Source organism: Oxyura jamaicensis, chromosome 27 (genome assembly GCF_011077185.1).
Source record: "Oxyura jamaicensis isolate SHBP4307 breed ruddy duck chromosome 27, BPBGC_Ojam_1.0, whole genome shotgun sequence".
Classification (NCBI taxonomy): Eukaryota; Metazoa; Chordata; class Aves; order Anseriformes; family Anatidae; genus Oxyura; species Oxyura jamaicensis.
The window spans coordinates 5,269,483-5,286,956 of record NC_048919.1 but is presented as its reverse complement, the minus strand read 5'-3'; the positions used below and the strand labels follow the sequence as shown (position 1 = coordinate 5,286,956).

Sequence of the window (17,474 nt, the reverse complement as noted above, 5' to 3'; positions counted from 1 at the left end):
CGGCCGCCGTGAGGGCGGCGGGCGTGGGGCTGCTTGGACGGCGGGTGCGGGGCGCTGGGGGCGGCGGCGGGGGTTGGGCGGCCGGAGGGGCGCGACCGGGGTCCGGGGCCGCTGCGGGGAGCGGACGGGGCCGGGGGCGGGCTCCCCCCTCCGGGCACGGTCCCGGGAGGCTGCCCCGGGCCGGCGTTGGGCGCGGTAACGGCGGCGGGAGGGGGAGCGGCGCCCGGTGCCGGCCGCTCGCGGCCCCCGGTTAACGCCGGGCCTGGTGTTCCCCTTCCGCAGGCCGTGGGGTCGGCGCTCCGCCCGCCCCGAGCCGCCCCGCCCTGCCTCGTCGTGCCGGTGAGGACGAAGCGGAGGCTGTTCGTGCCCGAGTGGGCCAGGGAGCCGTCCGCGGAGGAGAAGGAGCGCAGGCTGCGCGCCGCCGGCACGGCGTGGCCCGAGGACCGCGTGGAGCGAGCCTTCTTCTTGGCCTGCACAGGTGGGACCGGGCTCCCCGGGGGCGATTCGCTGCGACCGCGTTGGCAGCGAGCGTCCGCCCGCAGCAGGCTCCGCTGCCCGCTCTGCCTCGGGTGGGTGGCGGCAGCGGCCCCGCTGCGCTCGGCTGCGCCTCGGCCCCGCCGTGCCCGGGGACCGGCAGTAGCGGGGGGGGCCGCGCTTCGTCCTGCCGGGGGGGTTGTTCTCACATCCTGGGGCTGCACGGAGGAGGCGGAGAGCTGATAGCCTAACACGGCTTGTCCGCAGTGAGAGGTGCCCCTGTCGTTTGTGGCCGCGCTCTTATTTCATCCTAGAGGTGTTTCTGGGGAGGCTGCTGCCTCTCTGTTTCCTTCAGAGTGCAGCATTTGGCAGTTTTTGAGCCTCCTGACCTTTCTTCTCTCTCATGCAGCTGATATTATAGACCCTTACGTCCCTCCTGAGGGTGATGCCCGCGTGTCCTCCCTGTCCAAAGACGGGCTGAAGCAAAGGGTGGAGAAGCTGAAGCAGACCGCTGCCTCCCAGCTAGCGTAGGCACCTTCCTTTTAATTAGCTTGTGGTGTTGAGGCCTTGCCCGGTTGTCTCGCAGGGGTGAGGTGGTGTGCTTGTTCATAACGTTGTTGCTCTTGTACCTCTTCTGTCCTTGGTGTGAGAGTGAATGCAAGGGGTCTGTCCGGGCATGAACGGGTGCAAAGTGTACTCGCTGTTCCTGGGTTCTTTGGGTTTGCAGAAGTATGTTTCTCTTATGGGCACCCAGAGACTGTGTCAGTGGGGAGGGAGTCTCTGGTTCCCCGTTGCTTCCTGGGAAAAGTGGTTCTGGAACTGGATAAGGTTGTTGTCACCTGAAACACTGACGTGTTTTTTACTTGCTGTAGAGCTTTTTTTTTTTTTTTTTTTTTTGTCTTTTCAGTCTGCGGAAGGTAAAGGATCACGATCCAGACTTCAGCACGAAAACCTTCCCAGAGAAGGCGCAGGAGATATTCATTGAAGCTCACAACTGCCTGGCAAAGTAAGACCTGGTCTCTGACTGATGTGGTGATACAGCACCTGCTTCTTCTGGCTTACGTGCTCTGGGTTTCTTCCTTGTCATTCTAATCCTTGTGCCTCCTCTGCACCAAGCAAGTTCTTTTGCTGCCCTCATCTCTCTGGAGAGGAGGTGGCATTGGAGGTTTGGGACGTACCCTCCCGCTTTTGATAACGAAAAGGAAGTTGCAGAAAATTCCTCTGGACCTGACTTGTGAAGGAGATGAGCTGTGGCACCACTCGGTGTTACTGGCGGCTGAGTGGTTGCTGCTGTTCAGCATCGTGCCCCAGGGAACGGTTTGGATGTGAAAGGAGGCTCTGCTGACCTGCTCCACTTTCTAGAAACAGAGCAGATTTCAAAAGTGCATCGTTTTTGGTTACACCTCCAAACATCAATAAAGCACTTAGACCATAGCTGCCTTCCAGGGGGTGTTCCCGTGCCTTTCCCCAGAGTCTTGCCAGCCAGCTGGCAGTCAGGTTCTGATTCTGTGTTACGATCACAGCTGAGAATCTTGTTTTTCTGCTTTGCCCGTGGATTATATATCCTCTGGAGAAGCAGGGATTTGTGAGTAAGCCGCTCTACAATCCGTGCATTTGAGTAACTGGGTGTGTTTCGCTTGCAGTTTTAACAAGCAGAAACTTCACTCCCTGGTGACTGAGCGCTGCTATCCGGTACGTTTATCTGGGTGGTAGCGTGTCCGTGGTTGGGTTCAGAGAGCCTTAAAGAGGGTGGAAGGGTTGAGAAATGGCCTCTTTTCTTTTTTTTTCCCCACCCAAATACAATACTGCCAGTGGGGAGACAAAGCTCAAGTTTAAGTAATGGCTAATGAACAAACGCCTCGTTACATGTCGCAGTTTGCTCGTTCAATTCACGTCCTAATTAAGTTGGTGCCGACTTTTTCCTTTGCAGGACATGGTCCGTGGCAACAGGTACAAGACCATCCGCTGGAGTTTTGTGGAGTCCCTGGAGCCCCCGAGGGTGGTGCACGTTCGGTGCAACAGCATTGTGAATCCAAGTAACCTGTACGGCCAGGTGACGGTGCGGATGCACACGCGGCAGGTACGTGCCCTTGTCCCCCTTGTGTCTCCCCGCCGACCCCAAGCTGCGGCCGGCCCAACGCCTGTTTCCTGGCTCTGTTTCAGACTCTGGCTATCTATGACCGGTTTGGTCGGCTGATGTACGGTGGGGAGCAGGTGCCCAAGGATGTTTTGGAGTATGTTGTATTTGAGAGGTATTTGGTCAACCCCTACGGCACCTGGAGGATGCATGGCAAGATTGTTCCGGCGTGGGCTCCACCAAAGGACCCCATCATTAAGGTAACGCCACCGAGAGCAGACACCAGCGTGGCCTGTGGCTTTGAAGCATAAGTTCCTAGATAATTTTGGACAAAACCAGAGCTGAGCTTCCTGTAGCGGGCTGGTGGCGCGTTTACTTGCAAGTAGTCCCGTTTATTAACGTGGGATTATCAGCCTCTGGCATCTCTCATGGTGGCTAGTGACTGTTACAACTAGGCACTGGGTTTAGTCCCAGGAGGTATTTGCAATCTGTGTGCTTGTCCTAGTTAAGATCAGTAGTTTTCCTGCTGCTTCTGGAGGTTTTATGAAAGATGCAGCTGCATTGTGATGCACACAATTGTTGTATGCTGCCTGGAGTTCCCTGCGATTAAAGGAAAAACTTGAGAGCCAGCAGCACTGCGCAAAAGACAGATCTGTAACGAGACGGGCGTGGGTTCTGCTCTGAACTACCCACTGAGGTGGGTTTTAAGCCGTCTGATTGTCCTGTACCCAGTTTTCAGGGGTAACAGAGGACTGCACTGAAGTCTGTAGGGTGTTTGAGATCTCTGTCGGGAAAATAAATAGAGGCCAAATACATATTTTAGGGCAAGCTGGAGGACGTAGTAGCAGGCCAAATGTTACTTGACAGGTACGTGATAATTTAGGGCTTCACTGTTCCCTGTACGTAGCCTGGCAAACTAATGCAGGTGCTCTGTCCTCCTGTGGGAGTAAAAACAGGTCCTAGAGAGGCAGGAGGTGAGAACTGCAGTGTAGCACAATGCATGTAGCACCCTTCCCTGCTCCGTGTCCCCCCCGTGCTGCTGCCATCTGGTCATCTTCCTGCGCGTTGCCACCACCTCCTGGGCACCCGGCCTCGCGCTCTCCTTACGGCAGTTCTGAGCTGCTCCATGTTGTGCTGACTTTTGTCCTTGCTGTTTCAGACGGTGATGATTCCCGGCCCAACCTTGGATCCCTCACAAGAGGTTAAAGAAAATAAATGAGAAACTTCAGAGCCTGTACAGAGGCAGCAGCACAAACAGCCCTGAAGGAACAAAATGGAGAATGGCTGGAGGTGGCTGGCTGGGTGTAGCTGTGCTTCTCAACCAAGCAGCCTCAGAAATGGACTCTGGTCACTAAGAAACTGCCTTGAAAGGAGCGAAAGAGGCGTGGGAGAGGATTCAGATGAGCTCTAAGAGCTCTACTCTGTCCAAATAGTCTACGTGCTGTGTCTTAACCCTCTCTGTGTTTCTGTGCAGATCAGAAGTCTGCCATCTTCAGGGCAGTTCCCTGGGCTAACCTCTGTGCTGAGCTTGTGTGGCGGGAGCCGTTGGTAACTCCAGTCTGCCCAGACATGGGCTATGTGGTCGACCTGGTGGGCTTTCATTAAAACTTACAGCAGTAATTATCGGTGCTTTCTTTTCCCATCCTCGTTCCCTGTCTGCACAGAATCCCAGGCTGCTTTTCCGAACAGAAATCAAGAACAGCAAGCGCGCTTTAAATCAGGTTCTCCTGAGTGGGTCCTGCTGAATGGGTACTTGTTAACAGCCAGGCTGCAGCACAGCACTGGTGTTTTAATAAACCTTTTTGACTCCTGAGGTCGGTGTTTGTATCAACTAAGGTCAAAAGGCTGCATTTCTCATAGCGGATGGGTTTCGGTGCCTTGGTTATGGGTGCTCTCAAATCTAGCAATGGGATGCTGTTAACGAGCGGCTGGCACCATCCTGTGGACACGGTGACATTCGCATCAGGTCCTCTGGTTCAGCAGGCTGTGTGAGTCCAGAAAACGTACCCGGGGTTACCTTTTTCCATGGCTGCAAGTAAGGCAGCACGGTGCTAATCTGTTCTTGCTCCGCTTTGCTCAGGAAACTTCTATTTGCATTTACTCAGAGCAGAAAATTCACTAGTATCACGGAGCGTTTCCTTTTCCAGCCTTGTGCTGCTTTTTAATTCAGCCATTTTCAAGAGCTTGTGAGGGTTGAGCACATTTTTTTCATCCTTGAGGGATATTTTACAGAGCATGCGGTGAGATTTACGGCTCCTTATGCTTGCGGAGTTCTCAGGGTTGCTTGTGAATGATGTTCCTTTGAAAGGGCAGAATCTCAGTTAGGAGAGGAGCCAACGATGGAATCCCTTTCATCGTTCTGGAAGTCAGAGGGGTGTCACAATCTGTCTGCCTTTCCTGCAAGAACCTACTCTATCGAGCCTCCTGCCTACGCTTCATTCATGAGCTGGAGAGAGATTCGGTGCTCCAGCATGTGTGAGCTGGGGTAGGAACAAAAATAAATGAGCGAGCTGCCTGGCTCGTGTCTGGTGTGACTAAGGCAGCGTAGAAGCAGGAGCGGCTGCGGCTGCTCAGCCGCTTCCTACGGACACGAGTCTGCAGCTCAGGCTCTGAAGGAGAGGGGTGCATTTTCTGACAGCGGCTGGGTTTTCTGGGAGAACAGCATTTAATGCCAGCCTAGCAGCGTGTAGCTCCCCATCTCCTTTGCCCACCTCTCTGACTACACCACTGCTGTTCCTGGGTTTCCTTTGCCTCCCTGCTTTTTGCTGTAGCTCGTCCTTAGATGCACTCAGTAGGTTGCCCACAGCCCATAAACCAGCCGGGTGCGCGCTCCAAAGATAACTTTATTTTCTGTATGTACACTTCCTTACACCGTGACTTCGACATTCGGCACTGAGGATCACAGCACACTACAGCGATGCCACTTTAGGGAGAGAGGAGGCAAACAGAGGAGTGGCAGGACAAGCCCCGAGCCCCAGCCCTGCAGGGAGAGCAGAGAGAACAGAAGCGTTTGCTTCTGTGCCCCTCTGGCTTTTGTTTGCTCATGTTCAGAGCAGAGGAACAAAGCTGGGCAGACCGGTGTGCTGTGCTGCCCAGAGGGAACGGGGCAGTGGGACCTGCACAGCCCCCAGCGCGCCCCCCAGCTCTTCCCGTGGTGGTGGGATCAGCCCTGCCTCATGCCCTGGAGGTCGTCGTGCCCCCAAGGCCTCAGCATCTTCCTCGTGTTACAGGAATTGCTTTGCATCTCTGCCCCCAAAAGGAGTGTGAATACAGGAGGAAGTTGAAATAGGGGTTGATAAAGGGGATGATAAAGGGGCTGATAAACCATCCCGCGTTTCTGCAGGTGGGCCGTGGAAGTGAAGGCTTGGGAGTGGGAAGGGTGCTGGGAAATCCCCCCTGCGATGGGACGGTGAGCTCTGGGCATTGCACACGCGGTGAGTGCGTACAGGGGCACACGGAGAAGTAGCCAGTAATAAGGAAGTGCTTTGATAGCTACCGTAGTTAAGCCAAACGCTTCTACAGCTGCGTGGCCGTAAGAGAAGTGCAGCGGTGCTGTGACATGAGCCAGAGATGAGTTCTGGTGGGGTACCTGTCCCTGCTGTCACGAAAGCTTTCTAGGAGCGGAGCAGCAGAGTGACCTGAAGGCTGGCCGGTCCCACCCGGGGCAGTGATGGGCAAAGGCACCAGGGCGTGCGAGGCGGTGGTGGGCAGCAGCTCTGGTGGCTTCAGCTGGGCCGCAGGAGCTCCGGAAAGTCGTTCTCCTCCCCAGGGGCATCGTGGCTGCCCCAGCCTGGCTCTTCCCCTGGGCTCACAATGGAGAGAGTGACCTGATCCAGCGTGCAGGCGCTGCCGGCTCCCCCTGCTCTGAATTCCTGTGACCCTCGCTGAAGGCAGCCATGGGCTGTCCCCAGCCCTTGCTCTTGGGTCCCCGTGCGGGCAGGCGGTGGGCTTCAGCTCAGGACTTTCCCTGCACAAACACTGCCGGCTCCCAGCTGGAGCGGGCGAGCTACTCGTGGTCCCATGGGCAGATGTCGGGGCTGGTTTCCCTCGTGCCCCCCTCTCCGGGGCTCTCCCCAGCCTGGCGGGGGCTCGGGCTGGGGTCTGTGCTCTCCCCTTCCCACGGGCACGCCGTGAGCCTTTTCTGGCTTTCGGTGCTGGGGGCTGGGGGAGCCTCCTCTGCTTCCCAGGGACAAACCTCGGCCACGCCGGCACCTGGGCTGGGGCTGCTGCTTGCCACTTGCGCTTGCCAAGGGAGCCCTGCAGCTGCCCGCAGGGGCTGGGAGCCCGGCAGGATGCGGCGCAGGGGCTTGTGCTCGGCCTGGCCCCCAGAGCAGCCCCCGGCCTCCCGCGGGGCCGGTGGAGACGTGGCAGCTGGCTTTGGCTCCCCGGTCCCAGCGGGGGCTGCTCCATCAGCTCCCCGTGGGCTCGCTTTGGGCGCGTGGATCTGCACGGCCTTGGGCTCCGCTGCCTCCCGGGGACAGATGTCGGATTTCCTGCTCTCCGTGCTGTCCGACTTCTTGGACGGCTCTGTCCCTGTTCCAGGTTTTTGGGGGGGCTCCTCTGTGCCCAGGCTCTCCCAGGGGCACACGGCCTCCCGCTCGCTGCTCCCCTTCTCCACGGCTTTGGAGGCACCCCGGTGTTTCGGCCGGAGGCTCGCCTCACCTGGGGCTGCCCCGGTCCTCTCAGAAAAGGCTCCTTTCCCTGGCAGAGGCGCGGCCGCCTCCCAGGGGCAGATCTCGGCTTTGTCCCTGGCTCCCGGCTCCTGAGCCTCCCAGGGACAGACCTCCGTGCTCAGGGCTCTCCCTGGGGGCAGCGCTGGGCTCCCCGGGCCCGGGCTCTCCCAGGGGCAGACCTCGGCCACGGCGCTCCCCGGTTTCGTGGAAGCAGCTTTCGGCAGCTCTGGGCTCTTCGTGCCCCCCGCCGAGGAGCCCCCCGTGCCCGGGCTCTCCCAGGGGCAGACGGACTCACGGTCCCAGCTTGCTTTTGCAGACGGGCTGTCTCCGGTCTCCTTCCTCCGGTCGCCTTGACCCGTAGAAGCGTTTCTGCTCCCTCTGGACAGACCACCTTCGTCCCGCCTTGGTTTCTCTTCATCTGACGGGAGAACAGCCGCCTCCCAGGGGCAGATCTCGGCTTTGGCCCTGGCTCCCAGCTCCTGAGCCTCCCAGGGACAGACCTCCGCCTTCAGGCCCTCGCTGCTCCGGGGCTCCCCGGCTGTGGGCAGCGCTGGGCCCCCCGTGCGGGCTCTGGCCGGGGGCTCCCAGGGGCACGCGGCCTCGGTGCCGCCCGTCTCCAGGGATCTCGCCGGGCTCACCAGAGCTGCCTGGCGCCTGAAGCGCTTCTCCCCCCCCGGGCCACCCCTCGGAGGCTGCTTCGCCTTTTGCTCATCGAAGGGGGGTGCAGCTGCCTCCCAGGGGCAGATTTCGGCCTTGCTGCTGGCGCCCGGCTCCTGGGCTTCCCAGGGACAGACCTCCGCCTTCGCGCTCTCTGCGCTCTGGGATTTCTTGGGCTCGGCTTTCGACCCCTCCAGGCTCTTCGCAAAGAGCTTAGCGAGGAGCTGGGTGTCCCTGCCTGCCGCCCGACCGCCCTCCCCTGCCAGCTTTGCTTTGCTGCCCTCGGGTTCTCTTGATCTGGGCTTGACGTCTGCTGGGGGAGTCCCACGCGTGTCCTGACTCCGTCTTCCCTTCCCTGGCGGAGCTGTGGCTACTTCCCAAGGGCAAATTTCTGCTTTGCCCAGCGGCTCCTCCTCAGCTTCCCATGGGCAGACGTCGGCCTTCTTGCTGTCAGCGTTTCCAGCTTGGGTTGATGACGATTTGGGCAGAGCCGGGCTTTTTGCCGTGAGCCCCTCGCCAGGCTCCCCTGCGCCTTCCCAGGGGCAGACGGCCGCGCGCTGGCTGCTCCCTTGGTCCGCGGCATGTGGTGGCTCGCTCCTGCCCCCCGGGGCTGCTGTCTGCGGGGGAGCCGCCGGGGAAATTCCGTCTTCCTCCTTTATTTTTTCTGCCGTGGGTAAGGCTGGGCTCGTTTCCCAAGGGCAAACTTCTGCTCTGCCGCTGCTGGCTCCCGTGGCCTCCCAGGGACACGCCGAGGCCCTCACGCTCTCTGGGCTCTTGGAGGTGAGTTTTGGCAGATCCGAGCTGTTGGGAGCTGCTCGAGGGGGGGGCAGCTCGGTGCTGGCACTGCCCCAGGACCGGCCGGCCGCTGGCTGGCTGCCCCCACTCTCCTGTGCCCTCAGCACACCCAGGGACTGGGGGCGGATGCTCCTGCCCCCCCTGGGCAGCCTCCCTCCATCCTGCTGCGCCTTTCCCTCCTCGGGCTGAGGCTCCCCCACCTCCCAGGGGCAAATTTCTGCTCTGTTGGCCGTCCCCTCCCTGCTCTCCCACGGACAGACCTCGGCCATCCTCCTGCCCCCCGCGCTGCCCGCTGTCCCTGGAGCCACTGCTGGCAGCTCCGGGGGCTTTTCCCCCAGCTTTGCCCCGGGCCGGACGCTGCCAGGACCCTCATGGGGGGGACCAGCCTCGCCCCCGCTCCCCTCCCAGGGGCAGATCTCCGTTCTAACACAACCACCCGCCTGGGCCACCTCCGTGCTCCTGCTTCTCGCGGGGAGCCCCTCGGTGCCGCGTCCCTCCCTGGCACTGCAGGGGCCGGGCTGGCTGCCCCCCTTCCCCAAAACCTTCTTGGGGCTTCCCCCCCCAGCAGCCGTTGCCTCCTGTAGTGCCAAAGCCCCCGGGGGGGCACCCAGGGCTTCCCAGGGACACACCTCAGCCCTCGGCCCCGCAGCAGCCGCGCTGTGCCTGGGGGCACGGGGGCCGCCCGTGCCCGGTTCCGCAGCTGGCGGTGGTGGCGGTGGTGGCGGTGGCGGCTCCTCGGCGCGGTGCCTGGGGGCCTCCTGCCCCTGCCCCCCTGCAGGGGGCTCGGCCCCTGCTTGGGGACCAGGCTGCGCTGCCCCGGCTGCCCCCGGGGTTTGGGGGGGTTGCTCCGTGGTGTCCTGGCAGCTGATGCTGGGTGAGACCTCGTGCGTCCCCGAGGGAGTCTCTGGGACCTCTCCGGCATCCGTGCTCCCCAGGGCAGCGCCGGGCTCCTCTGCCGGTTCCTCACCACCGCCTCTTTCCACGGCCGTGCCGTCCTGCTGTCCCTCTGCCTTTCCCCCGCTGTCCCCCCAGGCTGGGCTTTCCATCGTGGAGCCGGCGTTGTTGTGCTGGCAGGAGACCGCGTCCCCCTCCCGTGGGCTTGGCTTGGGGCTTCCATTTGTGGGGCCTTTGCTGCTCCCCCCTGGAGAAAGAGTGAGTGTCCGTGCCGGCTTGGGCCTCTCCCTCCTGCTGCCCCCGTCTCGGTCTCGGACCCATGCCCTGGGGCTGCCCTCGCTCCCCTTCTTTCCTTTCAGGCTGTTTTTGCCTCTGGAGCGGTTCAAAGCTTTGATGGCCAACCCCAGGCTCTTGAAGGTTTTCTGGGAGGATGGCTTGAGGCTTGGGGGGGGCGCTGGGGTGTCACCAGGGGTCCCTGAGGCTGAAGGCTCGGCGGCTTTTTGCTTCTGGCTCAAAATCTCCTCCTGGATCAGCTCCCAGGGGCAAACCTCTGCGGGGATGGAGCGGGTGGGCTGCAGCCGGCCCTGCCCCGCTGGGAGGGATGCTCGGCCCGGTGTCCCCACGGGTGTCCCCACGGGTGGGTCTGGTGGCTCCCCGCTGTCCCCAGCTGCCACAGCGTGGTGCATCAGGCTCTGGTACCGCACGGGGGGCGGCGGCGGGGTCCTCCTCACCGCCACCCGCACCCGCCCTGAGAGGTGGGAGCTGTCAACGCTGACGCTCTTGGTGGGCGCGTAGGTGACGTGTTTCTGCGCCTTGTCATCCCCTGGGGGGGCCCCATCACACGAGGGACCCCCGTCGGCACGGCCGGAGCCGGCTGGCAGGGGGGATCCGGCAGTCCCGGTGGCTGCAGCTGGGCTCTGAGGCTTCCCGGCTTGCTCAGGGGGTCCCTGGTCCGTGGGGCGCCCCGCGGCCGGGTGCTGCTGGGCACGCAGCTCGGCATCCCGCCCGTCCCGGGCAGCCCGGCTGGCCACCAGCAGGGCCTCATCCCGCGCACCAGCGACGACGCTGAGCGACTTCAGCAGGAGGGCGGCGCGGGGCTGGGGGGGCTGCCCGTGCCCCGACAGGTTGTGCGCGCTGGCCGACTTGCACACGAGCGGGGCGGCGTCGAGGGACTCGCTGTCGGATTGCTCTGAGCCTGCTGCGGTCACCGCTGGTGGCCCCGGCACGGTGTCCCTGGTGGGGACGGGGCCAGGTGAGCCGCCCCGGGGGTCCCACGCCGGGCTCTCGGAGCTGCGGGACTTGCGCAGGGCGGCGGCGTGGTGTCGGGAGCCCCCGTCCCGCACCCGCAGGCTGGCGCTGCCGGTGCTGGGGAGCCGCTTGGCCGAGGCGCGGCGGCTGCCGGGGGTCCGGAGCTGCTCCTCCCGGCTGCCCCGGGACGCCACGGCCTCGGGCAGCTCAGCGAGGCGGCGCACGAGGGAGCGGCCCAGGCTCCGGCGGGACCCGCGCTTCTTGGGCAGGTGGGGGTTGTTGGCTGCCATCCTCCGTGTCTTGAGCACCTCCAGCTGCGCGTAGAGCTTCTTCAGCTCCTCCTGCGCGCCGCGGGACAGGGGACACAGCAGAGAGAAGGGAGAGAGGAGAGCACGTACAACGGGACCACCCTGCAACGCTCCACCTTGGTCCCTGGAGCCACGGGGCCGGGCTGTGCCCATGTCCCCATGCTGCTGCTCTGCCCGGTGCCCGTCCCCCCGAGGAGGTGGCTGCAGGGGACAGACTGGGCTCCCCCCCCAAGGCCAGTGGCCGTTCGCCCCGTGCCCCCTCCCGGCCGCTGCATCCCCTTCTCCACCCTCTGCTTTGCATCAGGAGAAAGACTGCAAAAGGCAACTCTTACTCTGTGTGGGGCTGCATAGCTAGCGTCAAAAGAAGGTCCTGAGTGTGCCACCCACCCGAATGTCATCGGGGTCGAGACTGCGCTCGCTCCAGGCAGACGCGATGCTGCTGTTGAGGCAGGAGCCCGAGCGCCGCATGTCCAGCTCGTCCTCGTAAACCTCGGCCGCGATCTCCTCCCGCAGCGGCGAGCCGGCGTGCAGGAACTGGGGGTGAGGGGCGAGCTCACCGAGGGGCCCCGAAATCCTGGGGAGCCCCCACCCCATGTCCCAGGCCCCCGACAAGGGGGGAGGCGGCGCGGGGCAGCGGCAGGGCCGGGTGTTACCTTTGGGATGAAAAGCAGCGCCAGGGTCATGGTGACGGTGCTGTGGGTGTGAGCGAAGAAGAGCAGCAGGGTCCAGTCGGGGTGCAGCGAGGGGACCATGACGAACCTGGAAGGGGCAGGAGGGCAGCGTGGGGAAACCCCTGGGCGACCCCAGTGGGCAGCTGCTGGCTGCAGGGCTTTGCTGCTGGTGCTCTGCATCACCAGAGCCAGGAATCTGTTTCCAGCCCTGTTTCCAGCCGCGTTTCCAGCCCCGTGCCCTACCTGGCCACGTGGAAGGCGGCCGAGATCATGAGCTCGTTGTGCAGCGCGATGCCCATGTAGCGGGGCTCGTGGAAGGCGGAGGGCACGGCGCGCGTGGCGTAGCACAGGGAGCTGCCCCACAGCAGGAACAGCATCTCGGCTGCAGGAGAGAGCAGGGGCTGAGCACCCGGCCCCAGCACCCTGCTGCGGGGACGCTTTCCTAGTGGGTTCTGCTCCCCTCTGGACCCTCCCTGCCCTGGGGCACGTCCAGCCCAGCACATTCACCGCGGCGCTGCTGGCACGTGCTGCAGATGGAGCCAGGGGAGGAGCACGGCATCCTCTGGCACAGCCTGGCACCGGCAGCGGGACGGGCTGCTGCCGCCGGGCTCTTCGCTGGGTGCCAGGGCACGAGCTGGGGGTGTTTGGAGGGAGGGAGGCAGCTCGGACGCCCCGGCCCTGCTGCAGGCTCGGTTGGTTGGATGAGGAAATTAAAATCCTGCCTGCTCTCTTAATGGGACGGGGTCCTGGGGCTTTGGTTTCGGGGAGCAGGGAGGGGAGAGACGAGGGCAGGGACGGCCGGGTGGGGTGCTGGGGGCTCCACTGGCGCTCACCAACCACCATCATGTAGTCCCAGCGGTCGTGGCCGCAGATGTAGAAGTGGAGCCCGCGGGTGGTCTGGGTGCGGATCACCAGCGGGATGTTCTTGTCGACGTTCTCCAGCATCCCCACAGTCCAGGCCGCCAGGAACCACAGCACCAGCAGCAGGATCAGCCCCAGCATCTTCAGCACCCACCCGCTCGACATGCAGGGCACGCGCTGCGCCGTGCGGGCCAGGAACACCCTCAGCACCCTGCAAGGCACGGGGGGGGTGAGCCCCGGGCTGGGTGTCCCGGCGTGGTCCCGGCAGCCCCCCGGCCCCGCTACCTGTACAGCTTGAGGGCGATGGTGCCGTAGACGGTGGCGAAGCCCAGCAGGCGCACCCAGCGCAGCACGATGCAGCGGAAAATGCTGGGCTTGAAGTACAGGATGAAGACCTGGGCGGTGGGAGGGAGGGGTCGGTGGCGGCGTTCGGTGCTCGCTCACCGTGATGTGGGGGGGGGAAAGGGCAGGGACGTGGGAAGCAGCGACCGGGGGCAGCCTGGCCTCCCGCCTCCCCCTTGCTCCGTGGCAGCCGCCGCAGACCTTACGGGAGGGAGAGGGGATTTGGGCAGGGATTAATTCTGGTGGCCAGCGGGAGAAAAGGGATTTGGTTTCCTGAGGAGGTTTGTACTGCAGCCCTCGCAGCCTGTGCCAGCACAATTAACAATTAGGTGGAGCCGTGCCCATGGCCTGCCCGGTGCCAGCTCTGCCGGATGGGTGGGACGGCTGCTCGGGGCTCAGCGCCACGATTTGGGATGGGGGTGGGCGGGGGGGGCAGCCGCACGCCGGGACCCCTGGCCAGGTACCCAGGGTAACGTGGAGCCACGGGGCCGCCTGCCCCGGCACGCTCTGAACACAGAGGGGGGTTTCAGCACGGGGCCAGGTGGGTACTCACGGGGAAGTAGAGCAGGAGGGACCCGAAGAGGATGGTCTCCAGGAGGACGACTCCTGACGCCCGGATCCTCTGCGGGGACAGGGCCACGTGAGGGTGCGGCCGGGAGCCCAAGGGTGCCGGGAGGGATGGGGCCCAGGGCAGGGACGCCCACCCCAGAGCAGCCTCCCTCGAGAGCCCCCCAGCGGGAGGCAGCCGGGCGGGGAGACACGGGGCGAGGGGAGCGGCAGCGGGGGGACCTGGCGCAGCCTGGCCAGAGCTTGCCTTGCTCCTTCGGAAGTGGTAGGAGACGAGCATGCTGAGGAAGACGGCCAGCATGCAGAAGGCCTGGCAGGAGAGGATGGCTGCCCGCAGCGCCCGGTCCTCCTGGATCAGGCAGGGGGTGTCGTCCATGCAGGTGGCGCATCCCTCGCGGCAGGGGCGGCACGCCAGCCGGGGCCCCCCATCCACCAGCACCGGGCTCCCCGCCACGCCTGGGGATGGAGCCGGGGGTAGGTGAGGCCCCCAAAATCCCTTTTGGGTATCCCAAAGCCCCCGCAGCCCCGGCACCCTGTACGGTGAAAGGGGGGCCCCCAGCTGGGTGCTGCACCCACCTGCCCCGGTGCCGATGGCCACTCCGCTGGCCCCGTAAAAGCCCGGCTTGCACCGACACACGTACTGCCCGAGGACGAAGCCGCGGCTCTCCTGGGGGACGCACTGAAGGAGACAGGCAGAGGTGCACGGAAGGGATCTCCCTGCGCCCGTGCGCTGCGCTGGCCTCCCCCCAGCCCCGTGTCCCCCCGGCACCAGGGGCTCCAGCACACCCCCGGCTCCCAGCTACCTGACCCCACACTGTCCTCCCCCACGCCTGGGCCTGGAAATCAGTGGTTAAACATTTAAGAATTAAAAGCCAAAGCCTGGCCCCCAAATCCCCCCCTAAAACCTAAATGGACACCTAATGCAGCAGAGCGCGCTAATCCGGCCGCGCGGCTCGGCCGTGACGGCAGCGGCCGCGGCAGCCCCGCTAATCCCCCGCTGCCCGGCACCGGGGCCGGACCATGCCCGCGCCGCCAGGCCAGGCCGGGAGCTTTTCTGGGTATTGTTGTTGCTGGAAAGACGCCTGGCACGGATCAGGTCACGTCCCTCCTGAGGGAATTACTTGCAGGGAGGAAAAGTGTCTGAAATAGAAGCTGGTGAGGTGCCGCCTGCGTGGGGACAGCTTTGGGCTGGCGTTTCCCATGACGGGGGGCGGCGAGTTGTCACCCCACAACCCCCGGCAGCACCAGAGCCCAGCTCCGTGGCATGAATGCTGCCCCACAGCGGGGCCCTGCAGGGTTTGATGTGACCGGGGGGCATTGCCGGGGCAGCTCCCGGTGGGCACAGCCGGAGGAGCATTGAGGGCCACCGCGGGGGTGCTGCACCCATCGGCTCCCGGTCCCTGGAGCGCCGTCCCCGCTGTCCCTGGGTGGGCAGCAGCTGGGTCACCCTGCTGGTGCTGGCGCTGGCCAAAGATTTGCACAATAAACCCAGGGCACGGTGCGAGAGCAGCTGGGTGGAGCAGATGGAGCGGCCGCGGGGGATAAAGCTCATCCCGCAGGGAGGGACGGGCGGCAGGGACAGCCTGGATGGGGACGGGGATGGGGACAGGGATGGTTTGGAGCGGAGCAACCCCAGCCCTGATGGATGAGGGAATGGAGTCCCACGGCGTCCCAGGTGCTGGGACGGATGCTGGGACCAGTGGGGTGCTGGGTGCTGGGACCAGTGGGGTGCTGGGTGCTGGGACCAGCTGGGTGCAGGGTGCCCGCAGCGTGTACCTGGGTGCTGTTGAGGTCGCAGCGGTGCGTGCCCGCGAACCAGCCCGGCCCGCTGGCGCACTGGTCAATGCCCACGTCCCGCAGCTCGATGTCCACCCGCACGACGCCCCTGTGCAGGGGGACAGGGTCAGCCCGGGAACATTTGGGAGCTGGGGGCACGCAGCAGCAGGGGGGCTGGGAGCTGGGGCACAGACCCAGGGGGGGACACTTGTGGTGCCGGACACTGGCAGGGGACGTCCCCCCCTTGGAGCCGGGTCTGGGGGTTTCAGGGCTGGGGCACGGACAGCTGAGGGGGGGAGGGGAGCAGCGTGGTGCAAATACACATGGACACTTGTGTGCACATGCATGAACACACAGAAGTGCACACGCACGTGCACATGCCTGCACACACATTCCCCCCGATGGACACACGCAGGCAGACGTGCACCCCCCGGGGCTGCTGGCACACGCCGCTGGGAGGGCTGTCCCGCGCCCCCCACCCTGCGCCCCGCGCCCTGCTGCACACAAGTGGTGCCCCACGCCTGGGGGCGATGCCTCCTGCACCCATCGCCTCCACAGGGTACCCCCAGCCCCCTGCATCCCATCACCGCCGGCACCACTCACTTGAACTCCGGGCTGAGGTCCGGCTTGAGCCCGTAGAAGGCGGAGGAGAGCGTGACGGCCCAGGCGGGCAGGAACTTGCCGTCCTGGCACTCGAGGAACGGCGGCGACCACCGCACGTGGCCCGGCTCCCCCACGTAGCTGTCGCCCCGCTGCCACTTGGGGGTCTCCATGCTGCGCAGGTCGTTGCTGAGCACCCTCTTGTGGAGCTGGGGGCTGCGCTGGGAGCGGAGGGCGTTGAACCACTCATTGTCCCAGCTGCGGTTGCCCAGGCTGGGGGCGGCGTTGGAGACGTCCCGCAGCCGGATCTCGCCGTCGCCCGCCGTGGCCTGCAGCATCAGCCGGGGCTTGGCGGCCAGCGGGTGGGCGTCGAGGGCCAGCACCGCCCGGCGCACCCAGGGGTGCCCCTCGGCCAGGCTGCGCACCAGCGCCTGGTACCACTCCACGTCCTCGGCCACGCTGGCCTCGCGGATGTCGTTGCTCTGGAAGAGCATGTTGAGGAAGTTGGCGGCCTGGGCCAGCGCCTCGGGGGCGGCACGCAGGGCGGCCCGCAGAGCCGGGGGGGGGGGCGGGATCGGGGGCCCCCGCCACGACGCCCCGGCTGCAGTTGGCACGGGCCAGGCGCTGCGCATCGCCCGAGCGCAGGAAGGCCAGAGCCGCCGCCGAGCCCTCGGCGTCCCCCGACGTCCCCGGCTCCGACGTGGGTACCCCGGGGGGTGGCGAGGCCGGGGGCCGCTGTGCCCCCCCCAGGAGCAGGGCGGCGTGCAGGCACCAGAGCAGCGGCCACCGCCGCGGCCCCATGGCCGGGCTCAGCGCAGCCCCCCGGCTCCCCGCGGCCGGCCCGGGGGGGGCATGGTGGGCACGGCGCCCGAGCCGGCCGGGAGCCCGCTGGGCTGCGCGGAGCCGCGCTCTGCCGCCTGTTTTCCTCCCTCGACAGACGTCACCGGCTCCAAACCGCGCTCAGCCGCTGGCGCTGCCCGCCCGGAGCCCCCCCCGCCCGCCCCCGCCTGCCGCTGCTCCCGGCCCCGCTGCGGGGAGCCCCCGGCCGGCCCCGGGACCCCGCTGCCCGGCCCCTCGGGCCGCCCGTGATGCAAGCGCATCCCGACGGGCAGCCATGGCAACCGGGCTGCGAGCCGCATCCGCAGCCCGCATCTACGTCCTGCGTCCACCTCCTGCATCCCGCCGCCCGCGGCTCCCCGGGGAGCCCCCAGGGGCTCGGTGCTGCGGCACCCCAGGCCCCGGGGAAGGGGGCCGGGGTCGGGCGCCCACCGGCAGGAAGCCCAAAGCGCCTGTCCTGGGGCAGGGAGGGAAATGGGGGCACGTGGGGGTCCCAGCGGGCAGGGGTGCTGTGCACGCAGCCCCTCGCTCCCCTCCCCGTCTGGGGGGTGTCCCGGGTGCCGCGCAGCGCTGCCTGCCTGCAGGGGGGAAACTGAGGCACGGGAGGCTGGTGCAAAGCAAAGGCAGCTTCTCCACGGCCTCCAGGCGGGCGCACGGGAGCCGCTCCTGGATCTGTTCGTCCAGCGGGGGGGGG

The 17,474-nt window shown here is 65.1% G+C and overlaps 2 protein-coding genes across 2 annotated transcripts in view; one reads left to right on the top strand and one right to left on the bottom strand.

Moving 5' to 3' along the window:
- GPR179 (G protein-coupled receptor 179) overlaps window positions 1-16,882 on the bottom strand; it is a 56,086-nt gene extending 39,204 nt beyond the window's left edge. The window contains 16 exon segments of the mRNA XM_035347497.1: window positions 6,996-7,004; window positions 7,140-7,976; window positions 8,025-8,356; window positions 8,621-9,403; window positions 9,503-11,159; window positions 11,514-11,660; window positions 11,780-11,885; window positions 12,041-12,179; window positions 12,631-12,869; window positions 12,944-13,053; window positions 13,554-13,622; window positions 13,815-14,023; window positions 14,144-14,246; window positions 15,344-15,452; window positions 15,947-16,503; window positions 16,505-16,882. Coding sequence (XP_035203388.1) covers window positions 6,996-7,004; window positions 7,140-7,976; window positions 8,025-8,356; window positions 8,621-9,403; window positions 9,503-11,159; window positions 11,514-11,660; window positions 11,780-11,885; window positions 12,041-12,179; window positions 12,631-12,869; window positions 12,944-13,053; window positions 13,554-13,622; window positions 13,815-14,023; window positions 14,144-14,246; window positions 15,344-15,452; window positions 15,947-16,503; window positions 16,505-16,744 — 5,646 coding nt within the window. The 5' untranslated portion in view covers window positions 16,745-16,882.
- Window positions 3-4,171, top strand: MRPL45 (mitochondrial ribosomal protein L45; the record flags this gene model as incomplete). The annotated part of the gene is made up of 8 exons (XM_035347767.1): window positions 3-44; window positions 283-478; window positions 884-1,001; window positions 1,382-1,480; window positions 2,118-2,166; window positions 2,405-2,554; window positions 2,638-2,811; window positions 3,711-4,171. Coding segments are annotated over 8 exons (888 nt in total), but the record flags the coding sequence as incomplete, so codon positions are not given.
- Window positions 16,883-17,474: the final 592 nt, after the last annotated feature.